General features: G+C 47.1%; 1 protein-coding gene across 2 annotated transcripts in view; it reads right to left on the reverse strand.

The window, feature by feature from the left end:
* FERMT3 (FERM domain containing kindlin 3) overlaps positions 1-24019 on the reverse strand; it is a 331919-nt gene that overhangs the window by 186071 nt on the left and 121829 nt on the right. For both annotated transcript variants that reach the window (XM_069645099.1, XM_069645100.1), the window contains exons 6-11: positions 15088-15190; positions 14619-14726; positions 13891-14022; positions 11480-11529; positions 10758-10882; positions 10203-10309 (exon numbers count right to left, since the gene is read on the reverse strand). In XM_069645099.1, the coding sequence (XP_069501200.1) occupies positions 10203-10309; positions 10758-10882; positions 11480-11529; positions 13891-14022; positions 14619-14726; positions 15088-15190 (625 nt within the window). The remainder of the gene's footprint in view (positions 1-10202; positions 10310-10757; positions 10883-11479; positions 11530-13890; positions 14023-14618; positions 14727-15087; positions 15191-24019) is intronic.

Consider the following 24019-nt stretch of genomic DNA (forward strand, 5'->3'; position numbering starts at 1 on the left):
TGTAGGTGGTTGAGGAGGCGAGGGAATTCACTTGCTTTTTGAGGGTGAGAGCTGAGTCAAGGTAAAAACCCAACGTTTTGACCTCGCGCATAACCTTAATAGTATTGTTATCAATGTTAAATGAGGTGTAGTCCGGGGTGAGTTTGGATAGTTTGTGGTCTGAACCGAGGAGCAGGATTTCAGTTTTATCGTCGTTCAGGCAGAGGCCATGTGTGGCCATCCATGCTTGAATGAGGATGTAAATTTTGTTCACCAGAGCCAGGTCCACTTCGTAGTTGCCCGAAAGGGGTATGAGGATCTGGGTGTCATCTGCGTAATTAGTGTAGGTGACGCCCAGACTGTCCAACTTGTCGAACAATGGCTTGGTGAAGATATTGTACATAGTGGGTGAGACACAGGAACCCTGTGGGACTCCACATGTGATTTGGATGGGGTCAGCACAGGTAGTGGAGGAGAACACTCTCATAGTCCGGTTGGCTAGAAAGGATTGGACCCAAGCTATAGCGTCTCCTGTGAAGTTGGCAGCCAGCTTGAGGTGGTTGCATAAGACTGCATGGTCCACCAGACCAAAAGCTGCTGACAAGTCCAGTAAGAGTAGCAACGCTGTTTTCCCATTATCCTTAAATTCCTCAATTTTGGTTTTGAGGTCTATCAGGGCAGTTTCCGTGCCATGGAGCGGGCGGAAGCCCGATTGGCGCGAGCCTAGTAGATGATTAGCTTCTAGGTACTCTTGAATTTGGATATAGGCTACTCTGTCGATAATTTTTAGTAGGAAGGGCACTGTGGTAATGGGCCTATAGTTAGTCGGGATAGAAGGATCGAGGGTTTGTTTTTTGAGAAGGGGAGGACCCAGGATTCTTTTAAGTTGGCTGGCACTGTGTTAGATTTGAAGGATGAGTTAATAAGCTTTGAGATGAAAGGGGCTAAGTCTCTGGCAGCGTCCTTTATTATTTGAGCTGGGCAGCTGTCGCCCTTACAGTTAGAGGGCTTCAGTGAGCGGATGGCCTTTTCAGTGTCGATGATGGAGATCGGTTTAAAGCTAAAAGGGGGGATAGTGGTAGGTTGAGTTACTGGAGGCAGTTGTTGATCAGTAAGAGAGAGGGCGTCTTTTTTGTTCGTTATTTTAAGTTGGAGGGTGGAGATTTTGTTTGATAGGGCATTCTGTATATTAGTGCACCATATCTTGTCCTTTGGGACCGTGTCAGATGGTTGGATAGGGGATTCCATTTCCCGGAGGATGGCAAATAGTTCCTTAGTATTCGATTTGGCATTGGTAATTCTGTCATTGAATACATTTCTTTTGGTGTTGATGATTTCAGACTTGTAGTGTTTTGTAACTTGGGTTAACTTGGCTTTGTTGTCGTTAGTGGGCGAATTACGCCAGATGGTTTGGAGTTTTCGTTTCTGCTTTCTAAGGTCCTTAAGGTGGGGGATGAACCAGGCGTTGAGGTGGGCTTCTTGCTTAGCTTTGCGTAATTTTGCAGGTGCAATGGTGTCTAGTGCGTGAGACATAGCTTTGTTAAAGGTGTCTACTAGTGTATCTGGGTCAGTGTTGTCCTTCAGACCGTTAATAGTGGGGAGGAGGAGGGGGATAAGTTTTTCTGTAGTAATATCTTTTTTATTTCTGGTGGGGAGTGGTGGTATCATTTTGATAGTCTTGGGGCTGGGGAGGTCAAGTGTGGCAGCGAAATTTATTAGAAAGTGGTCGGTCCATAGTTGAGGGGTGATGGAGGTGATGACTATGTTACAGTTGAGTTCTGAGACCCAGTCAAGGGTTCTGCCTTTAGCATGTGTGGGGGAGAGAATTTTTTGGGTAAGGCTTTGGTCGTTTAGGATAGCTGTTATAGCAAGGGCATTTTTATTGCCTGGTTCATTGAAGCCGATGTTGAAGTCGCCCATCAGCAACGTTTGCGAGTGTTTTTGGGTATTGTTCGCTATGAGGGTAGTAAGGTCATCTTCAAAGGTTCCCAGGGGGCCTGGGGGCCTGTAGATCAGGTGAATGGCTAGCGTGCGGTTATTGGAGAGTTGCATTTTTGCTGAAAGTACTTCGCAGGAAGCGCAGGGGTGTGAGGTGGTGAGTCGGATAGGCAAGGTGGTTTTCACGATGATTGCTAGGCCACCGCCTTTAGCGTTAGGTCTGTCTACTCTGTGGATCTGGTAGTTGTCAGGTATGGCTAACATCAGTGAGGGTCCTGCTGCCTCATGGAGCCAGGTTTCTGTTACGGCAAGGAAGTCAATGCTACTGTTGTTCAGTATGTCAGCAATTTCAATTGCTTATATAGCAATTTCAATTGCTTATAAAGCTGAGATCGTGGCCACGCCCATTAGGGCCGGCTCACCACTCCTAGAGAGTGAGCATGTGCAAAGGCAATCCATTAGCGGCCACACCCAAGAATACATGTGGGGCTGCTTAATGGATGGAATGTTCAAGGTTAATGCATCCTGCTTAATGGATGCAATGCTCAAGGTTAATGCATCTGAAGTGCTATGTCCATAATAAAAGCTTTTGGTGTTACATGAGCCTCGTGCCAAAGGCGCCAGAACAGTGTCCACCCAGGTCTCCTGTGCATGCGACCCCTTGCATGCCTGTGCCCCTGACTTCATGACCATGACACTAGAACATGTTCTCTTTGAGTATAACAGGAGCGAAAAGTGGGCGAATGTGGTCTGCAGGTGGGGACGCTGACAGAGTCTTTCTACCATTATCATTGTTTGAGGTGTGGCACTGACTGGAGGACTCCTGAGTAAAGCCTCAAATACCCAGTCTGACTGCAGAACAGAGAGAGGAAAGTGGGCGAAAGTCGTCTGCAGTGGGGGACGCTGCTGAGTCTTTCTACCATTATCATTGTCAGAGGTATGACACTGACTGGAGGACTGCTGAGTAAAGCCTCAAATACCCAGTCCGACCACACAACATGGAGCGGAATGTTGGCGAAAGTGGTCTGAAGTGGGTGACGCTGTCAGAGTCTTTCTACCATTATCATTGTTGGAGGTGTGGCACTAACTGGGGGACTAGTCTCAAATACCCAGTCTAACCGCGGAAAGTAGGTGACAGTGGTCTGCAGTGGTCTGCGGGAGTCGCAGTACGGCTGCTATTCCAAAGTAAGAGCTATATGGGAAGACTGATATGACTTTTCTGGTCCTGTGTAATAGTTTATTGTGAGGCGGTGACTGCGGGGAGTTCATCCATTTGAGCCACCCACCGGGCCTTCCCACTCCGAAAGAAGAAATACTGTATGGTGACGTTTAAGGTACTGTTCAGTTACTGAGTGGTGGAAAGAGTCACTCAGATCAAGAGCTTCATTCTCCTCTTAGTTACTTTTGTAACACCATTGAGTGCTTGTCATCATCAAATGTGATTAATCGCACATGCCACGATGGACACAAGAAAAGCATTATATATGGCCTCCGCAGCTTGATGGCTTTGAGAGGGAAGCAGGGGCGTAGCCCGGCACCTCAGGCCTGCAAAAAGAGCATCCTCCCACGCACAAAAAGAGGGAAAAAGGATATAAATGGGCCAGTTCAGCAAATCAACATCATGGGATTTTTTAGCAAAGCACCTATTTTTTTTCAAAAGACTAAAAAGGTCCCAGTTCTTCCAATGCCTTCAGAGAGCGGAGAACAGGAGCCTCTTGACTCAATGGCACAGGCACCCTCTTTGGCTAATTCCTTCAGCATTGATAACAACAGGTCCTTACTAAACCTATGTGAACCGCTAAGGAGGAAATCTCTGGGCCCTGACGGCATCCCTCAGGTGGAAGTACCAGCAACAAATCTGAAGACGAAGTCAGTGACTCAGAAGAGGAGACGGTTGACAGTGAAGACATTGACCTCCCAAGGGGAGGTGGAAGGTGGCACGCTACAAGCAATCCAGTCCATTGAATCAAAGTTGGAAGCTATTCTCCTGCTATTCACCAAATTGGCAGAAAATCAATCCAATACCACCTCTCTATTGGAAATAGTTATGCAGAGACTGGTTGCTGGCGAGGCATCCCAATCTAAAAAGAGCTCTTCTTTGAATAAAGTGAGCAGTTCTCTGACCCGGGTGCCTAAACCTCCAAGGAGCAAGCGGGACAAAGCAAGTGGCACCTCATTGATGCTAACGACCTTGGAGACAAAGAAGCCACCAAAAAAGCCAGAAAGTGAACAGGGCATTGATACCATCATGGCTGATTCTGAGGATCATGCACTAGAAGCCCTATGCGTGGAGATGTCGATGCTAAATAGCCTTTTGGCGACGACCCCGTCAAAGCAGACTGTGGCAAACAACCACCTACCAGAACCACATTCTCCAGTCAACAGACAGCAAGAATCTGACAACTTGAGTTCAAAGCCAATCAAAACTTTAGTTCTGTTTCTGGTTGCCATACCATCACAAATTAGATGGGTGAAGACACGGTCAGGCAGATGCACCTACGTGGGCCCCTAGATGGCTGACTCACAGCTCCATACAGAAATGGGATGACAGAGCTTCCCATGCAAGATGAAGTCCGAAAGGAGTATGTTCAAGGTACGAAGTTCAAAGATGACAAAAACGGCAGCCTACATTCTAATATCACTTTACCCATTATCCCAGTGAAGACTAATATGGGGGACAAAGGTGCCAACAGACGGAATACTGATAAAAGATCGAGTGAGAGGCAGGACACTGTGGATGAGAAAAAACATCGGCTACCGAGATCGCACCCACCGAAGGTAAAGTCGACACATGCTATGCAGCGAATTGACCTGACCAGTCCCCAAGAACGTCACACACAGCAATCCACAGTGTAACATTTCAAAAAGAGCGATAAAAACAGCAGACTGTCTTGGCTTAATTTCATAGAATTGACAACACAAAGAACATCCAGGGCAAGGGCAAGTCAATGGCAGACAAGTCTCCGGACTCAAAGTTCATCAAAATTGTGGAAAGATGTCCCACCAATACTAGTCCATTCCTAAATTGAACATGGCTATTTCAATTGTTTGGGCTAACACCGTCCTTAAATAAACTGACCTCTACAGACATTGCATCCCTTGAATTGCCTCTTGTTGGTACCCTCACTAACTGGGTTCTGATGACTATGGCCTCTGCCAAAGCGGCAGAGGTGATTTGCCAACATGCTAGTGAATTCACTGAGCTTGGCTTCGAGGTGGCAATTTAGACCCATCAATGTGCTGGACAATGACTATGAATTGTGGCCGAAGGGCCATTTGATAGGCTTCCATACTGTTAAAATAAAAAAGGATCAGTTCAGGAACGAAGATGGAGTTGCCGGTACTTGGCTAAATATCTCTCCTTCTTTGCATTGACATAAGGCTACCTTACCTACTGCAACATGTTTGACCTTGTGGAACACATGAGGACACCGCTCCTTTTTGATAAACCGTGAGGGTCTTGCACAATTGATGAACGCCAACATATTTTTTCTACAGGAGACTTGGCTGACTAGCATGCTTATTAGCCTGTCTAAGAACCCGGTTGCTGGGTGTCCTAAAGGCGGTCTCTGCATGGGCGCCAAGTTAGCTTATAAATTGAAGCCCCTTTCGGGGAGTTGGTCGTACAGCAATTTCCTCTGTGGAGTTATGTACAATTCCCCCCTATGATAAACAACCTTCATTATTGGTGACCCTCTATGATCCCCTGATGGTAGTTGCACATCCACCCTTAAGAGATCGGTGAAGGATACCCTGCAGGACTGGCATGCCAATAATTCCAAGGGGATAATCATACTAGCGGGAGATTTCAATGTAGACTGTCTGGCCAAAACACTTGTTTGGGGAGGGATCCTAAGTTACAAAGGGGGAAATTGAGTGGAGATTGGGGCGATATACTCTCTGAATTTGATATGCATGTTCTGCTTCGCAAGGAGGGGGGCTTTGGACCCATGTGGTCTAATGGCTTGTATGCTAACAGAATTGATTTGATCTTTATAAATGACATCCTGCAGAAGTACAATTCGGTAATGGAGGTTCTTCCCACGCACCTTAGTAACCACTCAAACCTCTCTATGGTGCTATCTTCTTGCGCCAAGCCTAAGGACAAACTAATGGTCTATCCTGAGGCAAACTTACAAGGCAACTGTCTTCGATGGACGGCCTCCAACATTAGAAAATTCAACAGTTCTGTGGCTAACATTGACAAACCAAAAACTGAGATTTTAGGGGCAAATGACTGGCAACTGGATGGTATGGTGTGAATGTTTGGTTATGTCCCTGGATGACATCTACTATGATGTAGATTTAGCCACATACCTGGCTTGATCTGTGACATGGAGATCATGAAAATGAAGAGGGTGAAAATAAAGCCTTGAGACTGATTCAAAGAAATGACAGCTTAGAGGTGGTTGACAGGAACGAAAAGATTCCCCATATCAGATCTCACTTCAAGCAGTAGCTGTGTAGCTATCGTCGTGGCCAACACAAACTGAAATTACATTAACAAACTGATTGTGACAAATGATTCCAAGAAGTTCTGGCATGTAATACACTTTGCTACGGCTGTATCCACTACGAAGGAAATTACCTATATTGCTGAGGGGGGTCTGGGCATTCCATATAAAAAGCATCTATTGGGATCCTAAAGAGGCTCTCAACGCAATCCAAAAAAAAATCAATGACTGGCATAGGGGTCTGGCATCAATTCAAAGAAATAAACTATGAGTTATGCATACGTAAAATTAAATCTTCCTGGGTTGTAGGACCTGATGGTATGAGTAATATGGTCATCAAAATTGACCCTGCTCTCTGGGCCAAACTACTACAGCCCTGGGCGTCCGAAGTGAAGGGCAGACAAAGAAAAGGGAAATTCAGGTTTGGACCTGTTTGGACCAGGAGGATCCAGGGCCCGAACCCCTGCTCAGACAGCAGGTAAGCATGCTCCAAGGTGTGTTTACTCCCTCTGTCCCCACTGGCCATCCCCACCCCCTCATGATGTTCCCTTGTGCCCCCCTTTTCACATACAGATGTTGCCAGTTTTGCTTGATTGTTCTACCCTGCTCCCCCCTTTCAAGCCTAGTATGATAGCAACCTCGCCTGTCTCCTCTCCCCTCACCTTACTCACCTTACTTGTTTTTTCCTCCTCCCACTCATCCCCCCCTCCAGCACTATCTGAAATGTTGTCAGGCATAGTGCAATAGTTGCTTGTTTTGTTCCTCCCCTCCCTTTCTGCACCCCTCTCCCTCTCCTTTTGTTTTCTCCAGCTCTACCAGAAATGTTGTCAGACCTAGTACGGTTGTCGCCTGTCTGTTTCCATTTGCTTCCCACTCTCCCCCACCCTTCCAAATCTATGTCTTAGGTCTTGCACTATCTGAAATGTTGTCAGGCCGAGCACAATATTTAATTTCACATCCTTACTGTTCATGGCCTGTAAGAATGTCATTGTATTTTCCCGTGTTCCCTCCCTTGCCTTGAAGCGCTTTGAAACACATTGTGTATAGGCGCTATATAAATAAACTATCATATCATATCATATCTCCTTTTCTCACATGTCTGTGAAAACGGGGTAATACCAGAGACATGGGCTCACTCTGTTCTGGCTCTGGTACATAGAACTGGCCTGTGCAATATCCCAATGAACTCACCATGTTGGATAGTTCATCAAAAATCTTTGCAAGGGTATTGCTAGAATTGCCGACAACCTGAGCCGAAGGGAGGGGTCTTCTTCATTTTTCTCAAACAGGTTTCAGAAAGAATTATAATACCACCCACCCGATCTGGGTTATACAGACCCTCCTGTCAGATACTTGGCATTACCCAGATTCCAACTGTATGTATGTTTTGTGGATTACTCAGGTGCCTTTGATAGTGTCATACGAAGCAGACTCTGGTTAAAGCTAAGCAGCTTGGACATTGATACCTCACTGCTTTATTTCTTCAAGTTATTATACTGTGACACATAAATCAGAATTCGCCTATCTCAGAAGGGTGATTTCTCCGAATGCTATCCAACAAACAAAGGGCTAAAACAGGGCTGCCCCTTAGCACCCCTGCTGTACAATGTATATGTTTCTGACTTTCCTAAACATCTTGAACTAGTCAGAAATAATCATCCCCCATAGTTATGGTCATGGAAACCTACACTGTCTTACATACGCAGACAATATGGCGATTCTTGCTAGAACCCTGATTGGACTTCAACATTCATTAACCATATTGCAACAATATGCTAAAATAAATGGTCTAGTGATCAATGCCCACAAAACTAAGATTCTTATTATTGGAAAGAATGCCCCAAAAAACAATATCTTCAACTGGCGGGTAGGAGACTCGCAAACTGAATGAACCATCTCTCTGAAATTGGGGTGGCTAAACTCCCTGAGACCCTCATTGAGTTCTATTTGTCTTGCCATGTCAAAAAGACTACGGAATAGGAATGAATCCAGTCATTGACATATCTCTCTGGAAAATCTAACTACGAGTGATATGTCCAACAAGGGTGTTTTTTAGACAAACCCTGCAGCTACCTAACCAAGTGTTACCCTTCCCCTCTAATGCAATGTATTCTATATTTGAGATTTGAGTTATTACCAGTATTTGCCAACATTGGGGCATGGACCGGTTCCCAAGGGAGGATCGCCTATGTAGACTGTGCAAAAGGGACATAGAAACCTCTAGAAATGTGGTCACTAAATGTTGTCTTTTGGTCCCTCTTTACAACAATGGTTTAAGGAATTCCAGGATTATTGTTCGGATCAATTCTGGAGCTCCATATATCTGGTGATTACGGCGGCAGCATTCCATACATGGAACTTGATCAAGGACAGATTGAACTAATGGACTGACCATACCACCTTCTTAAATAACGCTATGCTATGCTCTTGGTTATTATATACTGATCAATTGTTTTCTTCGATCTATTATATAATCAGTGATTTTATCATCAGGGTTTTGAACATGTTATTTTAACTTGATAATTCCTTTTTAACGTTTTGTGTAGGATGTTGTTTTAAAAATGATTGTTAATTGAAATTGCTGGAAATTATGTCTTTTAATGAACGTTGCGTTGTTGCACCATGATGTAATGTGTTTATGTGTAAAGGTTGTACAACCAAAATGCACAATAAAGAAAAAAGAACAAATTCTCTACTCACCATAAAATAAAGAGAAAAGGTTAATCCAGCATTGCTCAGTAAGCCAATAAGAATGCCCCCCTAAAACTCCTTAGCCCACAAAAGAAAGAGGTTGGAGGGGTGGTGAGGACAAAGCTCCTCAGCAAATCATTGTCCAAAAATGTAATTCCCAGCCACTCAAGCCCTTCAGACAAGCACCCCTCTGGGACCACTGCCAATCCTCATCATAATACAGCTAGTAACTGTTCCCCAAACATTAAGGTGAGATCATGGAACCTGCACATTGGTGGACCACCTCTATGGTTGGTCATCAGAGGCACTCAGACTTCAATGCAGTAAAGCTCTCCCACTAAACCTCACAAGTACCTTGCCTCTTCTCCTTTTCCCCCGGGTAAGGAGAAATGCAGACTACACAACGCCTCCTGACAGCTGTAGCACTGGCAGGGGTGTGGAGGCGGTGGGGGCAACTCCCCTCACCACTTAGCAGAAACACCTCACTGGAGAGTAGGCCTCCTTAACTACAATTCTCAACTTAGGTACAAGACTAGTGGCCACGATCCTGTAGTGTTGCTTTCGTTTTCCGTTAATATGAAATGTAGGTTTAAAATGTTCAGTAGCCTGACAGAGCTCACCACTGTGACTCTGATTTCGATGTCTTGGTCCTGGTGGGGACAGAGCTTCAGAGATCTTTTCGCAAATTTTTGGAGCCCGGACACCCAGGACCTATTCAATACGACAGAAATGCATGGGCAGGAAGACGGAAAACAAATATAGAACAGCTATCGGACCCACCGTTCCTAGAGGCCACTTTCACGGCTCCCTTAACAGTTTTTTGACACAAGCTCCCAAAACCCACCATGAATTAGGCTGGGACAAGGAGGAAAGATGTGCATGCACAAACCTGTTTCCCATGATTGTGCTGTGTGTGATACCCCTACCACCTGTAAACACTGGTACTAGTTTCACACGTACATGCTCTTAAGGGTTTCATAGGCTCCATGTGTATTGTTCAATGAGCCCCAATGTTTCAGGGCATACCTTGCCAATGAAACCTCTGGGCATATTTCATTGCTCTGCACTGACAGTTAAGTGAACGTCAACATGCTGAGCTGAGCATTGCTAGAGAAGTAATAGCAAATTAAAATCACTTACATTGTCACAGCGCAGGTAGACTTCACTCATCCCCTCGGGAGAAGGTACCAGCAGCTTTATGCAGAACTTCTGCCCTGAGACGTTGACTTCTGGCACCACCTCGCACCCTGAGGATCCAAGAAGTTCTGTCAGACCAAGTTGGCGGGAGTGCGTTCCCTCTGCTATAGTACCAAGGAACCAAGCAAACTTCTTCTCCACCCAATACACAGACCCATCAGTGACCAATGTGTACCTTCTTAAAATACTTGCAACATTGGTTAATTACAGCCACAACCTGCTAACGAGCTCAGGCACAGCTGGTTCTGTATTCCATCAGCTAATGATCTCAGGCACAGCTAATTCTGTACTCAGTCAAGAGCCATTGTTCACCAACAAAAATCAGTAAGCAAAGGCCTACTTTCTTGTTCCCAGCTCGCCTTTGAAGTAGAGGATTTACATCCAGCATGGTGCTGTGCCCTACTTCCAACAGCAGAAGCCACTTTCCAAGTCTGTGCCTTGATAGCTGAGACATTATGTCTGTCTGCTGTGCCCCTGGAAAGCACCACTGCTTCTCACCTTTTAGATTCAGCTGCTGCGCCGGCTCCCCCAAGCAGTCCTCTTTACTCTTGTAACAAGATATTGATGTCTCCTTGAAGACCACCCAGTGTGGCTTGTACCCCTTGAGTGTCAGCTTCTTGGGCCTGCAGAGAATCAGGAAGGTACAGCGGTCAGTCAGAAAAGCGGAGACACATTTCTTGGCTACAATGGTAATGTCAAGAGAAACCATGCTCAGGTGTATATGAAACAAAACAACACATATTTTGAAAATAACAAAATTGCAAAAGCCTTGGAAAAGAGACAAAAGCCCTATTGCCTGGGGTCTACAAAGTCTGGAATAATATATGGTTGTCAATCTTGTATGTGTTGCACACACAGCACACACTATTCAAATCTGAATCCATGTTCCAGGTTAGTCACAGCGTTTTAAAGAAAACTCAGACAAATATAGTGGCCCAATGGGCAGGGTGATCTCTCCCACACTGGATGTCATAGTATGTGGCTGTTGTTCAAGAATTGAGTTATTTGTGACCCAAGTTGGACAGTACTACCATGCTGGATATTCAAATTTGGACACAGGACTTTAGTTAAGTGAGCTGCATACCACACCACTGTCCACCAAAACCTGGCATCTCTTTCACCTCTCTTCTTCAAATCAGGTATGCCACATGAAACGTGTATTTTAGCCAGAAGGGATGGAACCCGGGGATGGGATTCTGAGAGCAGGTGATGTTACTCACCTGAAGATGCGGAGTGTATCCCTCAGCTCTGGGATGTCGGTCAGGCTGTCCTATGCAGGGCAGAAGAGTGATATGGTGATAAACAGGCAGCAGTACAGCACGTTCACCTTAGACCGAGTATTTGCACAGCACCAGAAGTGCTATGCACATGACTACGACGGATATGGCTTCAATGTTATTGCACAATAAATTAGAAGAGAGAAACATCTGAAAAGACTTCAGGCTGCTCTCACTGAAGGATGACACAGTGGTCACTCTTGGAAGGTGTGGCAATGTGACAGGGCAATCAAGATACTGTGGCGCTCCCCAGGGATCTAACCTATCCCACTGGTTCTTCAACGTCTCTATGGTTGACCTGGCACATGTGATTGCCACTTTCACCTCTAACTTCCAGTGTTACGCGGATGACCTGCAACTTTCTGCTGTGCTACAAACAACAGTCAGTAAGACTGAGCTCGTTCACATTAGGACCCCTGCACTGCTTTCCCACTTTCACTCTGGCAGGCCTCCCTTAGTCCTGCACCTTCCTCTCTCACATTTCAGACATCTCTAAGAAGTCTAACTATCAGCTACACTTCTTCAGAGGTACTCTACCTTTTCTCACTTTCCCCCAGTGGCTCACTGTCTCCAGAGCTCTGGTTCTCTCTAGGCTTGACTATTGTAACAGCCTCTTCCTCAACCTCCCCTCTTCTGCCCTGTGCCCTCTGCAACTCATCCAGAACAGAACCGCAAGACTTATCCTTGACCTCAAGCCCAGGCACTGCATCTCTCTGGTGCTGAAATCCCTTCACTGGCTCCCTGTGGCTGCAATGATCAAGTTCAAGACCCTCTGCATTATCCACAAGGCTTTCTGGGGTCTGGGACCTTTCTACCTGCAACACTGCCTACCTAAATACTGTCCCTCACAAGCCCTCCTCTCATCTACCTCCAACCTTCTGCGAGTGAGCCAGTTCTCAAATCAGGGATTTGTAGGGAGAGCCCTATCCTCAGCAGGTGCCTCCATTTGGAATAGCCTCCCTGATGCCCTCCATCTTGAGCCTGATCTTCTTAAATTCTGGAAACGCCTCAAGACCTTCTTCGTCTCCACTTCCTTCTCTCTCCCTCTACCCTTCTAACCTAGCTCTCTCCTCTTTCCCTCTCTCCCTCCTCTTCTTTACAGCTTGCCGACTGGCTGCCAGGTGTACACCTCAGAGTCTCACAGGTCCCTGGCACCTCCGTCAGGCCTCTTTTGCACTTGCCTCAGGGCCCTACACCCCACCCACACTCACTGCACTTGAGAATTAACCCAAGAGAGTGGCTCTCTCTGCACTTACCCAGTCTCCACCTATCGGATGCACTTAGTCCCCCCCTCCCTGTTACCGTGTGCACTTGCACGATCTGTATGCACTTTGCCTGAAGATCGTCTGTCTGTTCTCCCTGGTCTTCACCCCTTAATTGCACTGGTAAAACTGCAGAATCGCTGTCAGGACTATTTGCTGTATCGCAAACTGTTAAATGTATTTCATGCACTTACTGTGCCTGAGCAGACTATTATTGTGTCAGAATTTCAAGGACTCTGAGCGACTGTTGTTTTTTCCCATGTTCCCACCCTCCTTGAGCGCTTTGAAACACTTGCCTGTGTATAGGCGCTTTATAAATAAACCATACAATACCATACCATACAGCTGGGGAAAATGTTGAAAACATATTGATAGTCCCCAAGTGACTCCAAAAAGGTAAGGCTACACACAAATACACTCATTGGCCCTCATTACGAGTGAGCCGGTCTGGTATAAATCACGCTAATACCGGCTCCATTATTTTTACCGGACTGGTACACTCCGAGTATGGCCTGACCTGCTGGTTGTTCATGCCCCTACCAGCAAATAAGTGTGGCAAGCACCGGCACTGCTCGTACCGGTGCCGGTGTTTGAGGCAAACCCATTCCATGGAGTCCTAAGAGACGCCATGAAATGGGAACTTACTCCTGCTGCCAGCACCCGTAATATTCCAGTAACACTGAGATATCATACACTGGTAAGGGTAAGGCGGATCTGCCGGTAACCTGCCGGTATTACAGGCGGGTTACCGGCAAACCCGTAACTACCCCTATTGACATGCCCACTCACAGACACGCTCATCTACTGAATTACTCACTCGCTGACACACTAACTTCCATGATCACTCAATGGCACATTCACTTGCTGACACACTCATTCACTGTGAGGTACACTGGCAGATACAGTCACCCGCAGGAACACACCCACTCACTGATGCACTGACGTAGCCATTTTGTGATGTGCCCTCTCATTGAAGTATCCCCTCGAGGATATGTCAGTGCTGGCACAAGTGATGCATGACATAGCCACTCACCGACATGCCCACTCACTCTTAACGTAGAGTCTTAACCATCTCACTCCTCTAAGACTTACCAAGACGTCCGTAGCAGAAGAGCCACCCAGCTTCACCTCCAAGTGGGAGAGAGCCATGTCCAGGTCATCCAGACCAGAGACCAGGTGCACCTCGGGGCGCTCCGAGGCCAATGACAGCTTGTTGACATGATACTAGGAGATTATTGTTAAGGGAAGACAGCGACACAGAACAAAGTGTGTTAGACAAATTGATTGTGTCCCCCTGTGTCCTGTTTGCCAGAATAAAGCTACTGTCTAACATATCCCCCTCAGTTCAAAGTACGGAGACGCTCGGGCAAATAAACCACTAAACCTCCAGCATTGCCTGGGAACACTCTTGAGCTCCTCATGCACAACATTATTGTGCACCGACTTACAATTCTCTTAATCTGCCCTGGAAACACAACCCAATTAGCACAACACTGCAGGGCATATACACCTCTTCCTTTTTGCAGAACCATTGTCCGCCTAACAGACTAATGAGCACCCAGGCCATCAGAAAACATTCTTCTGCTGCTGAATACCTCCCTCCCTGTGTTTGTGGCATTTCCCATGATCCGCTTAGCTTCCCCCTCACTAATTTTCTTTCTTCCAGCAAAATGAGGTCTGTAGACCCCGGTGGGGGCAGAGCGGCCCACTTCTCAGACAAGTCTGGGTGCTCTGATACTACTACAGTGATGATTTGGCAGAGTATAAAAGCTTATTAAGATACCACAATAACCTTAGACACACTACCTGTGGTCTCCTACCTGTAAGGCTGCAAAGACCATCATCTCCTCTTCCGTGCAGTCTATCTCCTCCAGGAGGATGGCCCAGCGGGCCTGCTCATACAGTTGGTTTATCCGCACCATGTCATACTGGAAAGACAGGAAAAAGGATTGAGAGCCATCACTGAAGGGACAACACTGCGTTCTAAGTCTGTGAGCAGAATATAGACATGTGCAGAGCTATGAATCAGCAGTCCCTGCTGAAGACCCTACAAGTTAGTAATGCTGGTACATAATATTATCATTAGCAGCATTCTTTTTGTATTACTATTATTATCACACCTAGAGAAGGCCATCGCTCATCTCCAGCTACTGAAGTACACAATTCAGCACATCATCCATTCTTGTGCTCGGTCTGATCCACATTAGATTGGAAGGAAGCAATGACGCAGCCCTGCCACATTATATCTTGCTAACGTCTGCCCCTCCACTTGGGAGACTTCAGACCCACCTTGGCCTCCAGGTCAAAGAAGCTGTAGTACTTGAAGCGAAGCCAGAGGTTGTCATCCTCATTCACGTCCTGCTGCATGAGGGAGCGAGAGGAGTCCAGCCACCTGCGGAAACGGGGACATGGGGTTCATGTACAAAGTATGGGACACAGAGACAGAAGGACAGTTCAGGTAAAGAGGATGGCTCTCAGACAGTCAAGCACAGGCCATAGAGGAAGTCATGTATACACAGTGGGATATGGACATAAGGATAATCGTGCTGTGTAAGAATATTTGTCGGCTTGAAGACCAGGCGAGAGTGTCCGGAGGGGATCTCAGGAGTCTGCCTTACAACAACCAGATCCATGATACTCCACTCACTCTTCATCAACCTCTAGCAACTAAGCGTTTATCAGAGTCTGCAGTTACCTCCCCCTGTGTCTCCTCACCTGGGTCCTCAGAGTGTGGGCTCTGATGGATTCCTTCTCTCTTCTTCTTTCCTTCTTGCGGAGCTTCTGATGTCCTCCTGTCTCTACGACCTTCTTTCCCGTCTTCCGTTCGTAGAGATAAGGATGAGCTCCACCTGAGGCCACCTTGACTGAGGTTGTAACTACAGTCAGGCAGACCCAAGGGAGCCTGCCCCAAGTTCCAGGGAAAAAGCCGATGAAGGCACAAAAAAACCTGCGTTGTTAGATGCGGGATCAGCAGATGGTAGTCCTTAGTGGTGAAGCTTGTTTTCAAAAAGGAGGGCAGAATTATGGATAGGATCCTGGTGACGCTGAATACTGCATGGGCAAAAGACCCACACCATGCAAGGAGGTGAGATGTTCAGAAGAAAGAAGACTAGAGGAGAGTACTCTGGGAAGAAGGAGAGTCAGACTGGGAAGAATTCTGACAGTACAACAAGGACCCCGAACGGCAGAACCCCGGAGAAAAGGAAGGAAGAACAGATATAGCTACAGGAGCGCGAAGGAAGGTGGAGACAGAAGGACAAAAATAGAGGAAGGCACGAAATACAAGATAAGAAGTAACAGGGAAGTGAGCGAGTGAAAGACTGCCGAAAGTGAGAGTGGAGCAGACAGAAAGAAGAGAGAGCGGCCGCAGCCATTCTAAAGGCGGGTGAGGAAATAGACGAGCAAAACCGAAGGTAAGAAGAACCAGACAAAGGAAGCCAATCAGAACTAACCCCAGGGTAGGGAGCAGGAGCGAAGGAGCCGACAGAGACAGGCAGCAGAGCAGAGGGAAGAAGGAAAAAGGGAATGCGCTAAGAGCGCAAACAAAGCGGTAGCAGGCGGGAAACTAACAGGAATACAAGGAGCAAGGAGGGGGGTACTGAGACTGGAAAATCAGCCTGGGAGGCAAAACGCTGGGAAGCAGAGGAAACGAAGGCACAGCAAATGCTAGCGGAGCAGTCCGAGGAGAAACTGACTGAGCGAGTTGCAGCGCATTGGGAAAGGGGAGTGGCTTTCCTATATACCAAAGCCTCAGAGAGGCTAGAACGTTGCTGCTGATCCCGCGATGGCTCAGTGAAGCCGCCATCTTTGCCACAACTTCCACGGGCGAACCGTGACAGCATGCCCCCTCCTCATCGGGGCCCCTCCGGGTTTGCCCGGATATAGACGATGAAATTGTCTGAGCAGTCTGGGAGCGTGAATGTGGTTCTTTGGCTCCCAGGTACGTTCTTCTACAGGATACCCTTTCCAATGGACCAGTTATTGGAGAGTACCATGCTTGTACCGGGAATCCACCAGCTTCTCTACCTCATACTCTTCTGGATGTGGGTCCTTGTAGGATGCAGGATGGGGTTACTTGCGGCCAAAGGGGTCGGGTATGTATGCCTTCAGAATGGAGGTATGGAAGACCGGATGTATCTTCTTGAGACAAGGTGGAAGCTTCAAACGAAAGGCCACAGGATTGACTCGGGACTCAATTGGGTAAGGGCCTATATAACGGGCCGTAAACTTTCCTGCATGCGTCCACCGCGGGAGATATTTTGTGGACAGCCATACCTTGGTACCAGGAGCCCATCTAGGATTTGGCAATCTCTTACTATCCGTGTGTGTTCTTATATTGGGATCTACTGGCTTCTAATTTCAATGTGGCATCCCTTTGCAGGCACCACAAGTCATCTAGATGTTTATCGACCAATGGTACGGTCGTGGCTGGTAGCCCCAAGTAAGGAATGTGTCTGGGATGATACCCATAGGTGAATAGAAAAGGACTGACAAAAGTAACAGGGTCGCTCCACACCAGAGTGACCTAGTCTCCGTGCACACTCTTATGCATATAACTATGCAAATTAAATCTTACTTTTCAATTATGATGTACTCGTCAATGGTTAGGACTTTTAAAAAAATATATATATATTTCAAAATAAAGTGAAAAATAAAGTGAATTCCCAAAACGGAATTTATATCTTTCTCGCAACTAATTTAGCATTGCAGGTTACTGTGTACATAACTTCATTGCTTACATAAACAATTATTTCAAGGTACTAAATTTCCCAGTGTGATTCTTTACACATGCATACAAAATGTGATGATAGAATTAGCCACTCAAATTTACATAATTAGTCCACAATTTCCTATTCCCTGTCTTTTACAGATGGGGGTAGTCCAAATATGCGGCTTCCTTTCTTTCAATTTGATTGCCTGTGTTGATTTTTAATGCACAACGCCTTTCGGGCTATTCTAGCCCTTCATCAGGTGCGAGTTATTCACAAGTTCCAATAAATCAATTTCTTTAATTTAAGTAAATTTAAGTCATTGTTCACTCAGTGTTTCAGAGCACTTGATACGTGCTTCTAAAAAATGTTAATTCAAAATACCTCTGACCTTCAGTTTCACTGATACAAAAAATCCAGTGTTCTTCCAAACACCTTCCACACTTGGCAGGGTCACCGTCTGCGTTGAATCGACCGCTCACCGATCTTTCGCTCGTCTCGTTTAATAGAAAAGGACTAACATCAGTGGCAGAATGCTTGGAGTTGTTATAGGAGAACTCTGCCATGCATAGAAAAGATGCCCATCTTTCTTGTTCTTGGCTACAAAAACAACGGAGGTATTGCTCTAAGGTGGCATTTAATCGTTCTGTCAGTCCATTGCTTTGAGAGACCGTTTAATACCTAAAGACTTGCACAAGGTGGACCAGAACCTTGAGGTAAACTGTGTACCCCGGTCAGATATGATGATTCGGGGTAAGCCATGTAACCTGACCACGTCTCTCAGGAAAATGGCAGCCGGTTCGGAAGCTGATGGAAGGTCCGGAAGCAGGGAAAAATGTGCTAATTTACTGTAACCATGATCAACGTATACCCCAAAGAGGGCAGTAGATCTACAATAAAGTCGGTAGAAATCAGTTCCCAGGGTTGAGACAGTAATGGTTCTTGTTGAAGGAGACCCAACGGTCTTGATACCGAGTATTTACTGGAGGCACACACTGGGCACCCTGCCACATACTCTTTAACATCCTGGTATATGGTCGGCCACCAAAACCGCCTTGAAAGTAGATCTAGTGTGGCTACTCGACCCTTATGTCCAGCTGAAGGAAGGTCGTGACACCACGACATTGCTTGTACTTCAAGGTCCTTCGTAGGTAGGAACAATTTCCCTTGGTGGAAGTAGAAAGGCCCTCTCCTTACCAAGTCAGGTAGTTGCTGTGGTGGAATTGGTGTCACCTTAGTGGCTTGTTCCACTTCTTGCAAAAATGAATGGATCACCCCTAGAAATCTCTTTTCGGACAAAATACCTTCCTAAATCTGAGGAACCTTGGATTCTTCTTCTTCTAGGCTCCGGGATAACGCATCTGCTAACACATTTTCCTTTCCTGGAAGATAGGTGATTTCAAAGTCATATTGAGGGAAGAAGTACGCCCAACGAGCGTGTCTGGAGTTGCGACACTCCATCTGCTGTAGTACCTTCAAATTACGGTGGTCTGTACAAACTAGAAAAGGATGGGCGATCCCTGTAACAAATGTCTCCATTCAATGCAGGCTTGGCAAATGGCCAGAAGTTCCTTTTCCAAAACGGAGTAATTCCTTTCACTGGGACTGAGCATTCTGGAGTAATATGCCACTGGATGTTGCTCTCCATCCTTCCCTTCTTGTAATAATGCAGCTCCTATAGCACCTCCAGGGGCATCCGTTTCCACTACGAAGGGTAAAGACTGATTTGGTTGGATTAAGATAGGAGCAGTGGTAAAGGTCTTCTTGAGAAGACAAAAGGCATGTTCTGCCCTCATGTCCCATTCGAATCGATTCCCTTTTTTCAGCAAATGAGTAATGGGCAACACTATTTCTGAAAAGTTGGGAATGAATCTTCGATAAAAGTTTGCCAGACCCAAAAACCATTGGATGTCTTTCATGTTCTTCGGGGTTGGCCATTGTAACACTGCTTTAACCTTCTCAGGTTCCATCTGTACCCCTTCCTTGGTGTCAGGGTTCAGGCTGGAGCTGGGGCAAGGAGGGTAGTGGGCAGGACAACCAGGGTGGTAGCTGCCCTAGCACAGCGCAGACAGCCTTCAACCAGGCATTCCAGGCGTGTTCTCCATCCCTTTCACAGGACTGAAGCCCTGGGACGGAGAACAGCCTTGATACTACATTTCCCAGCAGGCCGTGTGCAACACGAGCCTGCTGGGAGGAAGATAGTCACGTCCCCAGCCGCACCCGCACCAACGCGCATGTACGAGCCACGCCCAAGGAACGGGGCTTCCAATTCTGACCAGCGTGGAGGAAGGACGTGTGGCAACAGAGCTCCAGTGGCACGCCTTCGCGGGGCACCCGTCCGCCGCAGTAGAAACCCCAGCCTCGCGTACAGATCAAGATAAGTGCCGCTTGCAGTGGCGCGCGCAGCCCGCTGACATAACTTGAAGGGCCGGTGCTAGAAACCGACCCCCGGAAGCCATCTGCACTCCGGACCCGCGGAAAGCATGACAGGGGGAAGCTAGGCTCTCCCGAATTAGCCCTGCATGTGTGTGGAATCTTGGCGCATACTCGTTAACCCGCATGGGAGTGGAACTGATATCCGCCGCTTGTGTTCTTAGAACGTGCTTTGTTGCATGAATCCACAGTTCAGAAAAAACTAACCTATGTCAGAGCCACGCAAGTGAACGTGAATTGGGTAAGATATTCAATCGTAGGGCAGCATCGTTGCTCAAGGACAAGAAGTTGCTGACACCGAAACAGGGAAGCAGAGACTTGGTTTCCTATGTTACGGCGTTCAATCGGCTAGCCATGGAAACGGATTGGCCGCAAGAGAAAAGACTGGCCTTGTTCTATCAAGGTTTAAGGGAGGATCTATAAGACTTGGTGGCTCAGGTAGATCCACAGCCGGAGAATTGTTCAACTATGATTGGCTTTGTACTTAGGTTGGATCAGAGACAGAGTGAGCGTCGTCAGGACCGGCGGCGCTGGGACAACAAACCCATTGTACGGCTGGATCAACAAAAGCCCCCAAGGGCTTCGGAGAAAGGGAAAGACGAACTGATGCAGATAGGTACAGTTCGGGGGCCTCTAACCAAGGACGAGAAAGAGAAAAGGCGAAGAGACAAGTTATGTCTTTACTGTGGAAAAGCAGGACACTTCGTGCGGGAATGTCCCAACAAACCAGCAAAAGGAGGGCCTTTGGGAAACGAGAAAGCTCACCCGTGAGGGTGGCAGGAGCGAGCGGAGCAGGAAACACCCCACTGATGTTGGCAAACGTGCATTCTACTCAGGGTACACATGTGCCCTTGTCCGGTTACGTACATTGGCAGAAAAACCGTGTTCCAGTGATATTGATGGTAGATTCGGGCGCCACGGGTAATTTCGTGGACCTTCAAATGGCCCGGAAGCTGGGGCTCCCGCTGGATACTAAGCCACTTCCGGAAGAAGTAAAGTCTGTAGATGGATCGCCATTGGTCTCGGGACCTGCGACACAGCAAACAATACCCCTACGTTTGGAATGTGAAACAGGCACATCGAGAAATCATCAGTTTTGATGTAATCGCGGCCCCCCAGTTCAGGTTCATCTTGGGGTTAACTTGGTTAAGAATTCACAATCCAATGGTGGACTGGAACACTGGGTCCATTAAGTTCAACTCGAACCATTGCCAAACACATAGCCAAGGATCGGTGTCGCACCCTGTATCTCACGTCATAGGAGGGAATACGGGCTTGGAGTTGCCGATGAGTACAAAGAGTACCAGGATGTTTTTAGTAAAGCGGCAGCCGAAACCTTGCCCCCGCACCGGCCGTTCGACTGTCGGATTGACCTTGAAGCAGGTGCTGTGCTTCCCTGCAGTGCATATATGCTCTTACGGAGGCAGAAAACAGCTATCTCAATGACTACATTGACACCAACCTGGCGAATGGCTTTATTCGCCATTCCACGTCACCCGTCTCCTCTCCCCTGTTCTTCGTCCCGAAGAAAACCGGGGACCTTAGAACATGCATAGACTACAAGGCGATTAACAAAATAACTATCAAGAACCGTTATCCCCTGCCCTTGATCCCGGTACTGCTGGAACAGGTACGTGGGTCGACGATCCACATGAAGCTGGACCTTCGAGGGGCCCATCACCTGGTAAGGGTATGCAACGGGGACGAGTGGAAGACAGCCTTCTGGACCAAATTCGGCCTGTATGAATATCAGGTCATGCTGTTCGGGCTCTGTAATGCCCCAGCCGCATTCCAGCAGTTCCTGGACGAAGTACTTCGTGGGTACCTGGACGTATTTGCGGTTGTCTACATCGACGACATCCTGATTTATTCTCAGAGCCTAGAAGAACATCGAAAGCACGTCCGAGCCGTTCTACAGAGGCTACGGGAGCACCACTTGTACGCAAAACTAGAAAAATGTGAGTTCCACCAAACTACTGTTGAATTTCTTGGATTCATTTTTGTCCCCCCAAGGAGTTACCATGAATCAGAAAAAGGTGCAATCCATCATAGATTGGCCCTCCCCGAGGTCTGTAAAGACATTCAGTCCGTCTTAGGCTTTTCTTATTTCTATCGTTGTTTTATAGACGGATTTGCTAAAAAAGGTGAAACCCATCACTAGATTGTTGTGGAAAGGGGTACAATTCTGTTGGGATGACAACGCTGAGGCGGGTTTTCAGGCTCTGAAGAGGGTGTTTGTCACCGCTCCAGTTCTACAGCACCCAGACCCAGCCAAATCCTACATAGTTGAAACCGATGCATCAAGCTACGCAGTCGGGGCCATCCTATCCCAAAGAAGTGACACTGGGCAACTGCATCCGGTCGCCTTCTACTCCCGAATGATGTTACCAGCAGAGCAGAATTACGCCATAGCGGACAAAGTATTATTAGCCATCAAGACGGCGTTCGATGAATGGCGACACTACCTCTTGGGTGCCCAGCACACTGTAACGATATACACAGATCACAGGAATCTCCAATTCTTGAAGTCAGCTAAAGCTCTCAGCCCTAGGCAATTAAGATGGGCAATGCAATTCTCGGAAAACGATTTTGTCGTGACCTATCGTCCTGGAATTGAAAACCGAAAAGCTGACGAACTGTCCCGGTATCCGGAACCAGACCTTGATCAGTCGGAAACAAAGGCAGAAGAACTCAAGCCCTTGGTTGACACAAGTCGCATCATTGGGAGTATAACTGTAGAGGCTATCTTTGACAACATCAGAAAAGCAATGTCAGCACAACAACTGGCCAAATGGACCCAGGATAAGGAGCAGACAATCAAAGACGGGTTACCGTTCTATAAATCAATGTTGTATTTACCCACAATACCACTACATCAGCAAGCTATAAAATGGTGTCACGACTCACCATTCGTGGGCCATCCGGGAAAAGCAAAAACTATTGAATTGATTAAACGCCACTTCTGGTGGCCAACCCTGCACAAGGACATTCAATTGTATATTGCCAAATGTGAAACGTGCCTCAGAAACAAGGCAGACCATCAGAAGCCAGTCGGACCTTTGCAACCCTTACCCACACCTCCTACCCCGTGGCATACGATATCGGTGGATTTGATCGTGGAATTACCCCACAGTCGAGGGTTTACTACTGTTCTAGTTATAGTGAATTACCTCATTAAAATGGCACATTTCGTACCCTGCACCGGTACCCCATCGGCTAGTACACTGGTGGATCTGCTTTTGCAACATGTAATTCGCCTGTATGGGTTACCTTACTCAGATCGAGGACCGCAATTTACTTCCAGGTTCTGGCAGGCATTCTGCAAATCAGTGGGTATGGACATTCGACTCTCCACAAGTTACCATCTAGAAACCGATGGGCAAACCGAGAGACTGAACCAGACATTAGAACAGTATCTCAGATGCCTCACTCACGGCCAGGAAGGGGATTGGGCAGACGTCATTTGGTTAGCCGAACTGGCGTACAACAACGCCGTGCATTCATCCACCAAGATGACACCCTTCTACAGTGTTTATGTGTACCACCCCCGTTTTCAATCAGTCCCACAAGGGAGTATACCAGAAGTACCTGCAGCAGCGGAAACAAAGGAACACCTAGAGGAAGTTTGGCGAGTTCTCCAAACAACTTGGTACCGCTAAAAAGGCTTACAAATACCAGGCAGACAAGAAGAGAAGACCTAGTCCTCAGTATCATGTTGGGGATAAAGTGTGGCTTTCAACGCGGCATCTCCGCCTCCAGGGGTCGCGTAAATTAATTCCCCGCTTCATAGGACCATTTCCGATAGAAGCACTAATTGGTCCATTTGCTGTAAGGTTGACTTTACCCTCACACATGAAAGTGCTTCCAGTGTTTCACATTGCCTTGCTAAAACCAGCCCCAGACTCTCTTCCCAGTAGGAAACCTCCACCAATCCAGGTGGGTGAGCATCCTGTGTTCGAGGTCTGGGCCATCCTAGACTCCCGTATTCGCCGTAAGAAATTATGTTACCTAATAGACTGGGAAGGGTATGGCCCCGAGGATAGGTCCTGGGAACCCGCCGAATATATCCATGCTCCTCG

The sequence above is a fragment of the Ambystoma mexicanum genome, chromosome 2p (assembly GCF_040938575.1).
Source record: "Ambystoma mexicanum isolate Mex_15411 chromosome 2p, UKY_AmexF1_1, whole genome shotgun sequence".
NCBI classification, from domain to species: domain Eukaryota; kingdom Metazoa; phylum Chordata; class Amphibia; order Caudata; family Ambystomatidae; genus Ambystoma; species Ambystoma mexicanum.